The sequence below is a fragment of the Rhinoderma darwinii genome, chromosome 7 (genome assembly GCF_050947455.1).
Source record: "Rhinoderma darwinii isolate aRhiDar2 chromosome 7, aRhiDar2.hap1, whole genome shotgun sequence".
Lineage (NCBI taxonomy): Eukaryota > Metazoa > Chordata > Amphibia > Anura > Rhinodermatidae > Rhinoderma > Rhinoderma darwinii.
The window spans coordinates 128271806-128289019 of NC_134693.1; the positions used below are offsets into that span (position 1 = coordinate 128271806).

The window sequence follows — 17214 nt, forward strand, 5'->3', positions numbered from 1 at the left end:
TCATTGCGACCGTTGTAAATGAAAGCCATCACACTATTGTGAACAGAACCTAATCACTGTAGGAAAAAGCAACTTTTCGGTTCCCGGACCATGCACATTTTTTTATTTTTTTTACCTCTGCATACTGGAATTTAAAGCCTTTTTATTTTTTAATTTGTTCATCAACCTCTCTTATGAGGTCTTATTTTAAAGTAAGTTGTACTGTATATGTACCATTTTGGTATACTAGTTTGCGTATAAAGGGGTTTTTGTAAAGGGCTGACAGTGTATAATATAACAAAAGGAGGAATTCTTACCGTACCAATCCCGGCTGCTCCTGCTTCACTGGTCTTGGTGTACCTGGCTCCGGCAATGACTTGTTATCTAGACACGTCACCAGTGCAGCCAATCGCTGGTTGCAGTGGTGACGTGTCAACCTCCATAATGTCACCTCAGTGCTCCGTGACTGGCTGCAGTGCATATGTGTTGAGACAACATGTCACCACCGGAACCAGGTAACCAAAGACAGGCGGCAGACCAGGGTTACGTCAGAGTCGCATTGGTAAGGTGAGTATTACTCCTTTTTGTTGTTTTATAACATTGTCCTGTTTTTTTACAAAAAAATGATTGGGCTGGAAACCCCCTTTAATCTTTATGTATTACATTTTGAGTAAAATAAAAACTTCCGCCATGTTTTTTCTTTTTTATAAGGTCAGCACATGATAGTTATGGGGCGCCAAGTATGTTTTCCGGTAATTGGATTTCTGCGTTCCTTTTTTTAGAGGGTTTTTAGATTTGACCAGATCCATTCGCTTTTGACCTCCTTTTATTGTTCTGGGGGTTGTGTACGGACTGTGGGTAGGGTTAATGTTACCGGTTGTACAAGACGGGTCACATGGAGAAACCATAGAAAAATATCGCGCAGGCAGCAGAATAGAATCCACTAGCCTCTGTCAGGCGTGCAATGAGAATGTCGCCGTTTTGTGCTGTCGTAGTCAGTTTGTCAGGACCATCAGTTCTTCCTCTACGTAGAGTTTCCCCAGAAACACAAGCGGTTAGTAGAACTATTTGTAACTGGTCTATGGGGAAAAGCTTTCCAAAGCCAGAAGCTTATCAAAGGCTTCCTCTGTGTTTTCCTTTCAATCTAAGGAAAGAACTTGTCTCTAGCACATCCTGAAAAATGTGGCGCACATATTGGAAGAGAGCGCCTCACTCCGACACCATATATCCTGTTACCGTGTGTTTGTTTAAGATCATATGGCACGCTGTCAAGTGAATCATATATATTTAATATCATTAAAGTTGACCTGGATCTTGCACACGGGAGACTCGAAAGTGATTTCAGGAATTGACCTACATTGGGTCAGTGTATAGCGATTGAGTAGGTTGAATTTCTATGGCTGCCTTAAAGGGGTTGTCCACTTCAAGGCAGTTGTCCAATTGGTTCAAATTGATTGCGAAGGTGGATCTTCCCTTTAAGCATTCCCTCAATAGTTTATGAAGGGTTTATTAAAGGTGAACCTACACGGTACAGTAATATCCGCAGAGTAATACACGAAACATTAGCACAATTTTCACCCCGGGCGATCTTGGGATCCCTGATATTTAGAAGTCTTTCGTTCGCTGTCAAAAAAGGATTAGCTTGTGCAAATTTCCATGTGTCTCCATAGTTTTGGGAGATGACAGGATGTAAAGCCATTTACACACGGATACTTCTGTTCGTTGGATAAACTTAAAGCAATATCCAGTTATTTACTCAAAATGTAACAGGCAGGTAGGTTTAGCGGAGCGCCATCCACCCTTCTCTTTCTTGGTACCATGTTAATCAGAATTTTTTTTATTTTGCGTCTTTCAGGCGTAAAAATGTAGCGGCAAGATGTTTGCTGTTAGTTCTCCATACACTATATTTTTATTTTTGGTATTTTTTAATTTTTTTTGGGCATGTGTGACCCCCTTTAGGGGTTTTTTGTTTTTGTTTTTGTTTTTAAATCCGCTACATGTTATGTTTTTAGTTTTTGTTTTATTTTTTGTAACTTTTTCACTTATAGACCTTAATTCGAACATGAACTGCAACTGCCTGTATTATCTTTGCTGTTTTTGGAGCAGTGTGAAGGAGACCGAAAAGAGTAAATGTATGTTCACACTGCTTATTTTCGGCCATTTTTCAGGCCGTAAAAGGCCGAAAATTTGGAGCAGAACGCCTCCAAACATCTGCCCATTGATTTCATTCTCTTCCAACGGGGAGTTTTTTTACGCGGCCGTTTTGAAAAACTGACACGTAAAAGAACTGCCACGAAAAAGAAGTGCATGTCACTTCTTCAGATTTTTTTTGCAGCCATTTTTCATTGAATCTATAGAAAATCTGCTCCAAAAACGGCCGTAAAAAATGCAGGGAAAAACGCTAGTTAATTAAACGTCTGAAAATCAGGAGCTGTTTTCCTTTGAAAACAGCTCCTTATTTTCAGATTATTTTTTTTTGCTTAGCGTGTGAACATACCCTTCGGGTATTAGGGTATGCTCGTACGTAGCATGGTTTACTGCATTTTTATGTAAAAATTACCTAAAAACACCTTAAAAATATGCCAAAAAAAATTAGTTGAAATGCAGCTAAAATGCCACATGTGAGCATACCCGAAGTGCCCTCAAAAAGGGAAAGGACACAACCGCTTCACGCAACCTGATTTTCAGAAAGTCTTACATTTTAGAAGTTTCGACATATAAATTGTAGAGTCGTAGCAGCGGATGAAGTAAGACCAGCACAATAAGTTATGACCGTAGCTGCTTTGGACGATAACATAACTTTTACTACACGGAATAACTTTATTTATTGTATACCCCGGTGATTTCAGTTTGTCTGTGTGAAGCTGGGCCAATTGAGACTCGGGTTGGGGGTTTGCTGAGCTATAATCAAAAACACTTGATATCACACAGATTTTCAACTTTTGTTTTCAATGACTTAATCTTTGTTTCTTTGGATCCCTGCTGTGCTGCTGGGTTCAATGATGGTCCGATGTCTTGGAAAAACTTTGACGTATGGCCTCCTAAAGGAAACCTAGACCCTTATGTATATTAAAGATCAGACCACAGTGATCACAATAAGGTGGCTAGTGAGATGCACACAGGGGGGGGGGGGATTTTATTAACTTTTCTATGGCCGTTCCCTGACGTGGAAAACTGAAACCTGCACAAGTCGAAAATTGCAGTAAAAATTGCGACTTTTGTGCAGTTCCCATCACTCATGGTGATTTCTTGAAAAGTGGGTGGGCTTAGTGGAAGGGGAGTAGTCACACCTCTGGCAGTGCCTTATATCCTATCGGAACAATGGATCGGGCATGTGGAAATCCAACATGCCCGATACTAATTTCCTCTAACATCTGCTTTTGCGGGAGAGTCTGAAGGCCCCCATACACATTAGATCCTTGATGGGTTTGGTCGAGGTTTTTCATGTGTGTATGATCACCTTTTTATGCTTTTTTTTTTTTTTTTTTTTTTTTTTTTTTTCTGTACATTTAGATATGTTGCAAAGGATCAGGTCTGTAAGGGTATGTTCACACGCTTAACCAAAAACATCTGAAAATACGGAGCTGTTTTCAGAGAAAACAGCCTCTGATTTTCAGGCGTTTTTGAAGCTGAGAATGAAGCTTCTTTTAATTTGGAGCTTCTTTTCAGGCGTTTTTTGAGGCGTTTTTCATAGTGTTCAATGGAAAATCAGCTCCAAAAAACGCCTCAAGACGTGACATGCTACTTTACAGAGCGTCTTTTTAAGCTCGGTTTTTTAAAACTGAGGCGTAAAAAGACTCCCCCTATGAACTAAATGCTGTTTTTCCCATTGATTTCAATGGTCAGATGTTTGTAGGCGTTCAGCTTCTGTTTTTTCAGGCGTTTTTCGAGGCGTAAACTCCCCAAAATGCGCCTGAAAACACTGCGGGTGAACATACCCTAAGAAGGATTTAAGGGAGAATGACAGGCCAGATCCAACACTACCATCAAGAAGTAGTGGTAAGAGGGGAAGGTGTAGGCATGAGTTGCAGGCACTTGAGGGTCGTCTTAGACATGCTGTTGTGGGAGACAACTAGAAAAAAAGAAACTGAAGGCGTCATAGGCCGGTATATTAGGTCAATGTTGGCAGAAATCGGGGAACAATAGCTTTCCTACTCTCCTGAACAGGTTGTGCATAACACTATAAATGGCTTGTATGGATATTAGTGCTGCGCTCTTCGGAGGTGCCCACCAGGAAGTCCCGAAGACTCTGCCAGTGGTGGGAACATTCACAGCAGGAGAAGACGTACAATTATTCCGGTCCGCTCTCCAAAAAATAGATCGCTGAAATGTTTCTATATTTTATGCAGATTTTATTAAAGATATAATTTATTATAACATACATATCTTATTTTGCATGTTGATACCATAATGTTATAAAATATCTTCGCCATGGAACACAATGTTGACTCCTTAGTTCTTCTGTTCTGATGTAAAAAAAAAAAAATTTTAAAAAATTGGAAACGACATAATAAAAATGTTTTGAAAAAAAATAAATATATATACATATCTGATATGTGATGCTTTTCGGGGATCAGCCTCTTCAAATAAGTGATTACTTTTTTATATGGGGAATCATAGCAGTTCTGTAATTTTTATTATTTTATATCTTAACCTTTAATTTCACATTTTCATCATGTCGTGTTACTAATTGGGTTTTATCTATTAGTGCTGCCCCCTGCTGGTTAATACTAGTCTGGAAGTTGTAGTTCCACAACATCTGGAGAGTCACGGCTTTCCCAAGTTTGACCTCCTAATGCTTTCCATGACTCGTTACGTCAATTCCCATCCTTGAATTCAACCCATTTGCAGATGATCTAAAACTTTCAATAACATTCCTCCATTTTTTTTTTTTTCTTTTTGTTTTTATTCCAGGATCTCTGGTCATGGAAGCAGTGCCGTCCGCTCGATTCTTGGCAGTCTGCAGTCTGTGGAGCTTTTGCAGGTGCAAAGAATTATATGTTAAACTGAAGAAAAAGGGAAAAACACATTAGAGAGGACAGCAGGAAAAAAAATGTGAAACTGCATTAAAGCGTGCAGCATTCCTACGTGAAGCCGGTCCGTTTAGGGTATAATTACTACAGTCCTTGTTTAGGGTTCAGAGGTCATTCTCTAGAGAAGAGGTGAAAAAAACCAAAAAGTTACATTAAGATGAAAGACGGCCAATTTGTTTTTGACAAATTTGCTTTAGCTAAAATAGAAAAGGTGTCAATCATCCCGCCCTGTAATCCTGGTGAGTGCACAATCCTATGTGAAGAGGCTGCGGAGTGGAGTACAGGACCGTGCAGCTGTCTGCCCCGAGCTGCTCTTCAGGGCTTTCTCCGACTCCTGCAGAAAGGCCATGATTCACCGCCCGTGTGACAGCTCTGACAGCAGTGCAGATTAAGTGGTGTCAGGAGAGGAGGAAAAATTTGTTGCAAGCGCCTACAGGCTGAAAAACCATCTATGCAAAAAGCAACGAAGGACAAAACATCTGGGCAGTGTACGGACTGTGTAGAGGTAACAAACATGACATCAGTGAACAGAACAATTAGAAGGTTACCATATTATTGTGGTTCTTTATGGAGGGGAAACCTGGACGATAAAAACGGGGGACAGGAAAAATGTTCACACCTTTTTGAGTTTTGCTGTTGGATAAGACTTTCGAGACGGCAAAGAAATCGAAGCGAGCTTTCTAATTAAGTTCAAATAAGCCAAATGAACTCCCAAAATGTCCACAGTTCTAAGAAAGATGAATGAACCCAATCAGAAAAATCATGAACAGGACTTTGAGAAGACTGAAGACCCAGAAACCAGAATGGACGTTCTGGAGGAACACTATATTGTGGCCAAGGGTGGAAGTCCGTGGAGGCAAATGGTGTGGGGGCAGGGATTTTTCTGGACTTCCGGTCCGTAATCCCATAACAGTCAGGCTCTCTCCAGCCTGAAATGGCTGATAACAGAGAACAATTGTGTGTGTATTCAGCTGCAAAGTAAATAGCAGATAATAAAGCCTTAGAGGCTCTGTCACCACATTATGAGTGCCCTATCTCCTACATAATGTGATCGGCGCTGTAATGTAGACCACACTTTTATTTTGAAAAACTATCATTTTTGAGGAAGTTTATGAGCAATTTTAGATTTATGCTAATTGGTTTCTTAATGCCCAACTGGGCGTTTTTTAACTTTGGTCAGCGTCCTACACTTCTCTGTACAACGCCCGCTTGGTCAAAAGTTAAAAAAAACACCCAGTTGGGCATTAAGAAAGTAATTAGCATATGTAAAATTGCTCATAACATCCTCCAAAAATTAGAGTTTTTCAAAATAAAAAAGTGTGGTCTACATTACAGCGCCGATCACATTATGTCGGAGATAGGGCACTTATAATGTGGTGACAGAGCCTCTTTAAGCTATACTCAACCGAACGAGTATTTAATGTGTATGGCAGCTTTAATTTCCCTTTTAACAATTGAAATGTTCAGTGGATATAAAATGTCTACACACCCCTGTTAAGATGACAGGCTTTTGTCATGTCAAAAAATCAATCCAAGATTAAACATTTCAGAACTTTTTCTACCTGTCACCCATAATCTGTACAATTCCATTGAAAAACAAACTGAAATTATTTAAAGCGGAAAAATACAAATAACAAAACTACAATAATGTGGTTGCATAAGTGTGAAAACCCTGTTATAATTGGCTAATTCGGAACACAACCACATCCCCAATCACATTTAGGCTTTATTCAGACGAACGTAAAATACGCGCGTGCAACGCGCGTGATTTTCACGTGCGTTGCCCGTAGCTATATTTGTCAATGGGGCCGTGCAGACATGGCAGCGTTTTTTGCGCAGCGTTGCTCCGTTGCCAAAAACTCACGACATGTCCGTTGATTCAGCGTTTTCAACGCATCACGCACCCATTGAGGTCAATGGGTGCGTGAAAACCACGCATGTCGCACGGAAGCACTTCCGTGCGAACTGCGTGTTTACGCAACAGCTGTCAAAAGGATGAATGTAAACCGACAAGCACCACGTGCTTTTCTGTTTCCGAACATCCAAACGGAGTGTCTTTGAGATTAGCGAACCCCGACAACCGAAGCTAACTTCACCGGGTTCTGCCAAACTCGTTTTGGCCGAACCCGGCAAAAAAATTTCCGGTCCGCGACGTCGGGAGACATTCACTGTGCATGGTGCTGAAAGAGTTAAACTGTTTCAGCACCATGGACAGTGACTTGTGATCCCAAAATACATGAACCTGTAAAAAAAAACTAAGTTCTAACTTACCGATTACTCCTGTCTCCTTCCTGCAGTCCGACCTCCCGGGATGACACTTCAGTTCAAGTGACAGCTCCAGCCAATCACAGGCCAAGCACAGGCTGCAGCCAATCACAGGCTGCAGCGGTCACTTGGACTGCCGCGTCATCCAGGGAGGTGGGGACCGATGTCAAGAGAGGCGCGTCACCAAGGACGCGTCACCAAGGCAACGGCCGGGAAGTTCTCGGTAAGTAGGAACTTTATCTTTTTTTTACAGGTTTTTCGCTGTTGTGTTCGGCATTCACTGTCGAGGGTGCTGAAAGATTTAGCTCTTTCAGCACCTTGGACAGTGACGGGCGTCGACAAGCCTCATCTCTATGATGCCGGCTGTGCGAAAATCACGCAGCCGCGCATCAGACATGGACGACACACGCAGCTGTCAAATGGTTTTTGCGCGCGCTGCGGGGTAGGGTGGCAAGACTGAAGCCTTTTCTAACAAAGAAAAACATCCAAGCCCGGCTATGTTTTGCAAAGACCTAATTGAAGTCTGCCAAAAGCATGTGGGAAAATCGGTTATGGTCGGATGAGACCAAGGTTGAACATTTTGGCCACAATTCCAAAAGGTATTTTTTGCGTAAAGCCAACACTGCACATCACCAAAAGAACACTATCCCCACAGTGAAGCGTGGCGGAGGCAGCATTATGGAGCGTGGCGGAGGCAGCATTATGGAGCGTGGCGGAGCCGGCAGCATTATGGAGCGTGGTGGAGCCGGCAGCATTATGCTTTGGGGCGGTTTTTGTGCAGCTGGAACTGGGGCTTTAGTCAAGGTGGAGGGAATTCTGAACAATTCCAAATATTGGCACAAAACCTACAGGCCCCTGCTAAGAAGATGAAGAGGAATTTCACCTTTTCAGCACGACAACGACCCAAAGCAATGACTCCAAATCAACAAAAGAATTGCTTGATTGGAAGAAGAGCAACGTTTCTGAATGGCCCAGCCAGAGTCCAGTCCTGATGCCCCCGCAATCTGACAGATTTGGAGCGCTTTTGCAAGGCAGAGTGGGCAACAATTGCCAAGTCAAGTTGTGCCATGCTGATCGACTTCTACCCGAAAAGACTGTTGCGTTACTTTATGACTGCATTCAAATTATTTTAAGGGTGTACATATTTATGCAACCACATTATTTTTGTTCTTTCCACCCTAAAAGATTTCAGTTTGTTTTTCAATACAGTTGTACAGATTATAGATTACATTAAAGGTGGAAAAAGTTCTGTAATGATTAATCTTGGACTGATTTTGTAACATCAAAGCCGGGCATTTTAACAGGGGTGTGTAGACTTTTTTTTTTAATATCACCTTTATGTACTTTTCCTCTTTTATTAAATTGACATAGAGATCGGGTCTCCTTGAGTGTCTGCTTAATTTGTTTGCCCAAGGACCACTATAAAGAGCACGATCGTCACCACTGAGAACAGTCTTCCCCAGTCAGAAGCTGAATGACCCGTCATATGTTTGATGTAGTTTATATATAAACATCACATTTCGAGATGTCTTGGCAGAGGTTGTGGGAACTGTACTGTGAGATCAATCCTCAACAAGTTCTTATTTGTTTTGTGCTTTTTTTTCTACTACTCAGGTGGATTTGCAGCTGCAGTTACGACCCCCCTGGATGTAGCGAAGACCCGTATAATACTGGCAAAGGTAAAGAGAGAGAGCGAGGGTAGCCCACCTATGTGACCCCACCAAAATATCGAAGCCAGTACCAAATATTATATATTATGTCTTCTTTATGTGGGGGTGATATGTTTGATGTGAACTGAGACCCAGATTCTCTATACTGGGAGGAGCTTTCTCCTGTGCTCACTGGCTCCCCCTATGAGTAAATACTGTGTGTTCACTGCCAAGAAGAGTGGGGGTAGGAAACTGATAAAAGCTCAAGGCACATTTCTGGCTAGAAGAGTGGTTGTCCGTTGTTGACCTGACAGACTAAGTATAATATCATTATTACATTAGCACAAACTGCTATAATACAGCCCCCTATGTAGAAGAATATGGACATAAATGAATAGCATAATTTCCATGACTGACTGAAATTGCCTTAAAGGAACAGTAAACCCAGTAAGTAAATTATGAAAGTGAAAGATTAACTCACCTCCGTTCCTGACCATCTTTAAAAAAAATCCTGCAGAAAAGACATATGGTAATTTAGGGTGATCCCTTCCAATTTGTCTGGCAGGTGGCTGAGCAAGTGAAGCTTAGTGTGCATTGTAGATTTTAGCAGATAAAGTAGTGGGGGAGGGCTCCTGCTGCAGCCAGTTGCCTTAGTCAGAAACCAATCTTATTGGTGGTTTGTCTCCTGGGACACGTATTGAAGAATTATTTTTATATTACACATAAATTTGATTGCAATATTGGACTAGATGAGATCAAAAGCAAGAGTGACATTTAGGGTATGTTCACACAAGGGCGTCCGTTACGGCTGAAATTACGGGGATGTTTCAGCCTGAAAACATACCCGTAATTTCAGCCGTACCGGCATGTGCAGGCGCTTGAACGCCGCGTCCATTACGGCCGTAATTAGCGCTGCTATTCATTGGAGTCAATGAATAACGGCTCCAATTATGGCCAAAGAAGTGACAGGTCACTTCTTTGACGCGGGCGTCTATTTACGCGCCGTCATTTGACAGCGGCGCGTAAATATACGCCTCGTGTGAACAGACAAACGTCTGCCCATTGCTTTCAACGGGGAGATGTTTGTCAGCGCTATTGAGGCGCTATTTTCAGACGTAATTCGGGGCGAAAACGCCCGAATTACGTCCGTAAATAGGCCGTGTGAACATACCCTAAGGGAGGGATTGATGGTGGTGTGTTTTTTTTTTTTTTTCCCCTCTAAGGTTTTTATACACATTAGACAAAACTTGGGGACCTCCTGACTCTGAAAATTGTAGGATTTTATCATGCCTGATCCTTTGTCAGTGGGTTCTGGCAGCAGATTATTTCCTTATTGATATAAACATGCACGCTCGGTCAAGCTGATCTTGCATGTTTATGGCGGAGTCTGAGATATAGCTGTCGACTGAACAAGTGTTCGTCTGACTGTTATTTCATGTGTATATCTGGCTTGTGTCCCATTGATTAGTCTTTTAATTTTTTTTTTATCATGTAGATCAGTTTGCAAATTCTTATGTCTTGGCCCAGCTAGCCTTAATGAGTTTTAGGGCTCTTAATTTCCATAGAGCTTTTTATCTTCTGTGGTGTTGATAGATGTAATTACACATTTTAGATAAATTCAGTATAAGGAAATACTATTTCAATCAAACTAAAAAAGAAATCTGAATGTCAGATGATTAATTAGTTCTAATTTTGCTCCTACAGGCTGGATCGAGTCCTGCAAGTGGCAACGTGCTCCTGGCGCTCGGTGATGTTTGGAGAACGCACGGCCTCTCAGGGTATCTACTAAATTACAATTCCTTGCAAGACTTTTGCTAAAAAATAGACCTGACGGGTCCATATGTCAGCGCATATGTCAATGTCGCCTCCTGATTCTAGGACAACCGTGATCCGGCCACCAGTGAATCTGGCAGTAGTAAAATCTAAATTGTTTTTCTACAGGGAGGCAATTAGCAGCCCCATGTAAATGCAACTTTAGGGTGGATGTACTTTTCATTGAACGGGATCAAAATGTATTTTTCCTTTTGAGGCCTAAGGGTTAATTATAAGTAACGATTGATGGTAAAAAATAGTTAAAGGAGAACATAAAATGGGGTATAAATTCCCATAATAATGCCTGCATTGTATAAACCATATCCGACAGCTGTGGAGGTACCAGGGCATGAATCAATTTTGGGAAATGACCTCACAGGATCTTTAAATACAAGGTCTAGTGTTTGGCGTCCAAGATGAAGAAGAAGCTGAGGACTCGGTGGTACTATAGACAAAACAATTAGTTCTAAGGCCTTCTTTGAAAGTTAATTTCCCTGACCACGTCCATTACGGCATGGAGTATGGGTGATGGTGGTCATACATTCAGTGTGGATTTGCCTGGATCCAGTGTGCTATGCCAGGCAGATGGAATATGTAAGAACATGGCTGAATGGTGACTTGCTCTCAAATCTCATTGCCCTCTATGCATATAGAGCAGGACTGGATGTCTTCATTATCCGTAACGTTTCGAGAATTGAAACAGTTAATCTTCCTGGCACGTCAAGGTTGTCTATTTTGTACTGGCATGGTCCACCGGCCTTTCTGATCTTTGAGAACATCTACTCGATGGTTGCACTATTGGAAGCCGTTAACTGGCGATGGGACCTGGTGTTAGTTCTTCCAGCCTCTTCGATCTCTACTGAGGAAGAAGTGGACCAGACCTGGACTGAGATTCTCCAGAAATCCTGAGCCCGATCTCAACATTTAACACAACGTCTACTTGTGGAGGGGGATGAAGCTGCAGTATCTCTCCTTGTATTTGTACAGGAATCTAGACGCCCGTTCCTTTGGAGCATTGAAATCCAAGACCTTCAGCTATTGTCTTGGTATTTTTTGTATTTCACTGATTCAAAAAAACACAAAAAAAAATATCTGCAAATAATCGCTGAGACGTAACTTGAAGCTCCTGGACCCTAACGTAGAATTCTTCGTTAAGGCCTGAATGCAATCGCTCACAATCCGTATGTGTTTTTCTCGACCATTCTCCATTGAGCATCCATTGGCGGGTGATCACCGGAATCGAGAATATCTATAAGGCGCATGTTATGGACTATAAACATACACCGTATTATAGAGAGATTATAAGGGGGTGTGACACAGCCCCAGCCATCGGGTGTGAACACAGAGACTGGTTAAACTCTGACCTTCCAAAAGGATAACGCATAGAACTTTTGCAGAGAAGCGAAATGAAGCAATTATGTGATTTCAGCCGTCTAGCCAGCTGTGCCCAGGCCTGACAATTATGCTATTTTCCTTATATATTCCATATGGCAAAATCTGCAAAAATAGATCTGATTTCACTTAAGTTCCTCTTCACTTTGATCCACAGAAATCCTTGCAGTGAGAGTATTTTAACTGTTAAATGATGGGATTTAACCATTTGTTTTTCTTAGCTCACATTAACATTCTTCAGTCACTAGGCCAAGCGCAGGCCGTCCCCTTACAATTATACTCTACTTATGGAAAGCTGATTATTGTTGGAACCTCAAAAAAACATTATGGACCAGGGTTGTAGGTCGATGATTGACAAGCTCTACCATGCAGCAACTGCATAAATCAGTGGTGGTCTGCCTGCCACAATATGGGGGTTACAGATGTGGCCCTTGGCTATATTCCGAGGGCTTTCGCATGAAGTCTCATGCCCCCCCCCCTTTGCAACAGTCTATGGGAGATATGGAAAACGCCTAGTGAGTGGGCTAAGCCATTCACCATAATGGCCAATTTCCTGAGACAAGAGACGACCTGTTAGGATCATCGGGGGTCCCAGCTGTCTTAGCAGGACTGTCACCAATCAAATAAATATGGCAGATCCTATCAAACTTCTACAATTTAATGAATTCTATTTATTTATTTTTCTTTCTTAGGTTATTTGCCGGAATTGTGCCAAGAATAACCGCAATCAGTCTTGGAGGTTTTATCTTCCTTGGAGCTTATGACAAAGTCCGCAGCTTATTGATGTGAAGAATCTAATGGGACCTGGACAGAAACACCTCCTCCATAGAAGACGGGGTTCTCAATGATGTTCTCCAAGACGCCATGGATACGGTGGTTTACTGAACTGGCAAACCCACATAATACATGTGCACCTCCCGCTCATATGTGGAGTGAAGCTTGATTTGAGCACTAATCAGAATTCTCCACTTTTATAAAGTATTTGCCCATTGTACCAAAAAATCACCAGTAAATTCAAGTATTTTATTGAAGTATTTTCTTCCAATCCTACAAACCCCAACACATGCTTGGTGAAGACCAATATGGCTGGGACTCCTAAATGGTTAATGCACCTAGATCTGCAGTGATGAGGTCTGGTGGTGGCCGTATTTTAACATCTGTAATGCTGACCATGTGAGTACTGGCCAAGCTTTCCCAGAAATCTGAAAATTGGAATTAGCTGAATTTTTAATTTTAACCTGTGAACGAAGTGTAAACCGTCAACAAGCTGCTGATGGCTGATCTATTATGCAATCATAATACTAAATAGGGACTTAAGTGTCTCGCTGTATGGATCTGATTGGCTCTTTAACAATGCAAATATTATGTATTTATACGTAATCTGTGAGAAATCAAATCGTGGCATGTACTATTGGATGCCGTATAATAGAGGTATTCTTCCTTAAAAGTATTGCTACTAGGGGAGAATACGGTGCCTCACCATATGGCAGCTCACAACGTGCCTATGTCATTCTAATATGGAAAAGTAGGGACTCTGTACAGCCATAAGGCTTTAAAGGGGTTGTCTAGGATTAGATAAACATGGCTGCTTTCTTCCAAAAACAGTGTCACATCTGTCCACAGGTTGTGTATGGTATTCCAACTCCGCCCTATTCACTTCAATGGAGCTGACCTGCAATACCAGGCACAACCTATGAACAGGTTGTGGTGCTGTTTTTATAAGAAAGTAGCCGTGTTTTTCTAATCCTAGACAAGCCCTTTAAAGGGGTTGTACAAGAATTAACTATTATCACTTATCCAGAGGATAGGTGATAAGTGTTTCATCGCTGGGACTCCCGCCGATTGAATAAAGTGGCAAGCACCTGGGGAGTTCGGGATCCCTGGTCTCACAATGTTTATGAGACTGACGGAAACATCCGAGCGCTGTACCTGGCTGTTTGACCGCCGCTCCATTTCAAGTTCTCCTCACTGGTTGGGACCCCCGTTCTTGCAATTGGTGGGGGTCCTAGTGATCAGCCAATTATGATCCTATCCTGTGTATAGGTGATAATTGTCTATTCAGGTACAACACCTTTAAGATCAGCAAAAAAACTTAATAAAAATAAGTCCATGTGTTCTGTCATCCGCAGCTAACCTGCTTGTTGATGGTTTCCATGTACCTACAGATTTGTTTTTAACACTGCATAGAGTGACATCTGCAAAAAAAAATTAGATCCGTCCTTGATTAAGCTACTTGCGAAACGCGCTTTGGGGCGCTTTCTAGGCACACCTCCACCACACCAATAGGTAAGAAATTGTTTGTATATCTTTATTCTTTGGCCTCATGCACACGACCGTAGTGGTGTGCTCAGACGGCCGCGGGCCATGCACATTCATTTCTATGAGCCTGGACCGCAAGACACGGCCGTAATAAGACATGTTCTATCTTTTTGCGGTCCAGGCTCCCGGGCAATGCACGGACTGGAAACCACGGTCGTGTGTATGGGCCCATAGAAATGAATGGGACCACAATTCACCTGCAGATTTGCGGGTGAATTGCGGCCGCAAAAGCACATTCGTGTGCAGGGCCCCTAGATGTATCTCCCACCTTATAGGAGCATTACTTACTCCCCATATACCCTCCTACTCACAGGTGTTTTCACCTTATACCTTTTCTCTACTTGCATTTACCTCTATCCTTCTTTGAATGCAATTATTTTGCATTATGAACTATTTTTGGGGCAATTCACAGGTTTTATATGCACCCTATGTATTAATTTTAATATCTATCCATTACATTGATATCATATATGTGATTGCATAAGAGGTGGTGTTTTAAATACTATTTTTGTGTAGCCTATATACAGATATTTGTTTGGATCTCTTGTATATTTTAAATATTTTGTCTTTTTTCTACTAATAAAATTTAGATTTTCTACAACTATATAGAGACTCCTTGTCCCCTTGTTTATATAAACCATTATTTTGCAATCCGCTACTTACTGACCCCGGACTCTACTGAAGATGCAGAGTAAAAATGTTCGGTTTTTTAAAAAAAATTGTAAAAAAAAAATAATAGTTTTAGAAGTTTTAAAAAAATTGCTTTTTTATAGTTAGGTGGAATATTACTAGAATCTCAAACAGGGTGCAGTGCGCATTATCGGACAGGCTGCTTTGGGTAATTTGTCCAAATTTGTCCATACTACCTCTCCCAAATTAGATCCAGAATTTAAAATATCCCGATTATGTCTCCATTTGGTGGTCAAATAACACTAGTTTTAACAGTCCGATGCATAAGATTGGTTTATTTATTTTTTCCAATCACAATTTAGGTAATTCTAGGACAAGGAGGCGCATAGAGAACCTCTTAAAGGAGCTGTCCTGTTTGGGCAGCCCCTTTTACAGGTCATGGTCAGGGGACCTGTTTTGTGTGGAGTTCTTCTGTCCCCTGCTGCTCTCCGCCCTGGTTATCATAAGTCCTGAGCGGTGAACCCCCTCGAAAGGTGTTGTCCAGGATTAGAAAACATGGCTGCTTTCTTCCAGAAACAGCGCCACCCTTGTCCATGGATTGTGTCTGGTATTGCAGCTCTATTCCATTGAAGGTTTGCCACTATTTTTGGAAGGCAGCATCTAATCCCGTACAAGCCCTTTAAGATTTACACTCACTTGTATATGTTTTTCTATTTTACCGGCCCTAATGTAGTCTTGGGCTCCCCAGTCTTCCTCCAGACGCTATGTAAGAGCGTTTCCTCGGAGCCAGGGTGAAGGCTTACCTGTTGTTGTAACAGTAAACTGGCTTGTCAGTCACCTCAGGATTTTTGGAATTTCTTTACCATAAGCTCTTACGATTTGAACAGGGCTCTTTCATTGCTGCCTTCTTTGATATTTAGGTATTTGTAGAATTTGTGAAGCTTTTCATACTTGAAAGACACTTGCCAAAACGGTGCGTTCAACTTTCCATTGGGGGTGTGTATCCAACTCAAGCATGTGAGATAGTCGCATGTAGAAAATGTAATGTTTCATAATGGCTCACCTTGGATGGACTTCCAAATGTAGGGGGATAGGTCCCCGGTTGCTGCGGAGCAACAGCATTATTGATGGTAGAGGTTTTTTTATATATTTTTTAAATGTTTTTATAAGGTGCCATGTACAATGGATTCTGAGGTGGTAGGTTTGTGTAGTGATCTCCCACTAAATGATTGTCAATGTGGGGAGATGGAGAAAGATTGGATAGGGAAGAGGTGACGTAGAACAGGGGGGGGGGGGGTCAAATAACACTAAAACAATAAAACTTAGTAACGTTTTGTCACTAGGATTGGAAAATGTGCCGTTACCGGATTTCTCATTTGTTTTAATAAGGTTTATGCCACTTCCTAATATTTTATATGAAGGACAGCCAGTCCAAAAGTATTCTTTAAAGTGTACCCTAAAGTGATACAATTTTGGCTGTCTGCAGCCACCACTAGGGGGAGCTAACCGAAGACTGATTTTATGCAGATCCCATTAAATGCAATAAGTCCATTATCAGTAAGCGCTCCCTACAGGTGGCTTCAAGCTGACAATGTTATTGAACTATGGTTGCGTTAAGAGTAGGCAGCATGTATACGCACTCGATACTATTCTCAGTTGATGGGTAACTGATCTACTACTTCAAAATATCGTGTTTTTTTTTTCCATCCTGATGAGTTATTGGAAATACAGGTCGACAGTGTAGGGTCTTAATATGGGTTATGAGTATCACCTCCTGGCTGTATGTCATAACTTAGTCTATTAACACTTCATCCCTGACCTGCAAAACAGTATAATTTTTATGCAGTTTGAAACTTTGAAGGCTTATCTGTGTTTTTTCGTTGTCATTTCCTGCATTGTGTTCCAGATTTTATTTTATTTTTTTCTGTATAGCAGGTCAGAAAATGTAAGTATTAAAGGGGTTTGTCCAGGCATGGACAATGGATTACCTATCCACAGGATAGGTCATCAGTATATGATCGGTAGGGGTCAGACACCTGGACCCCACACCGATCAGCTGCTCCGACTTCCGGATGTTATGCGGGGTGTACAGTATTCAGAGCCGGAAGCGGTTTGCTCCGTATATAGCATAGTGG

General features: G+C 41.6%; 1 protein-coding gene across 1 annotated transcript in view; it reads left to right on the top strand.

The window, feature by feature from the left end:
• Positions 1 to 15055, top strand: part of SLC25A26 (solute carrier family 25 member 26) — a 100227-nt gene extending 85172 nt beyond the window's left edge. The window contains exons 7-10 of the mRNA XM_075834005.1: positions 4894 to 4963; positions 8892 to 8956; positions 10631 to 10704; positions 12823 to 15055. Coding sequence (XP_075690120.1) covers positions 4894 to 4963; positions 8892 to 8956; positions 10631 to 10704; positions 12823 to 12919 — 306 coding nt within the window. The 3' untranslated portion in view covers positions 12920 to 15055. The remainder of the gene's footprint in view (positions 1 to 4893; positions 4964 to 8891; positions 8957 to 10630; positions 10705 to 12822) is intronic.
• The last annotated feature ends 2159 nt before the right edge of the window (positions 15056 to 17214 follow it).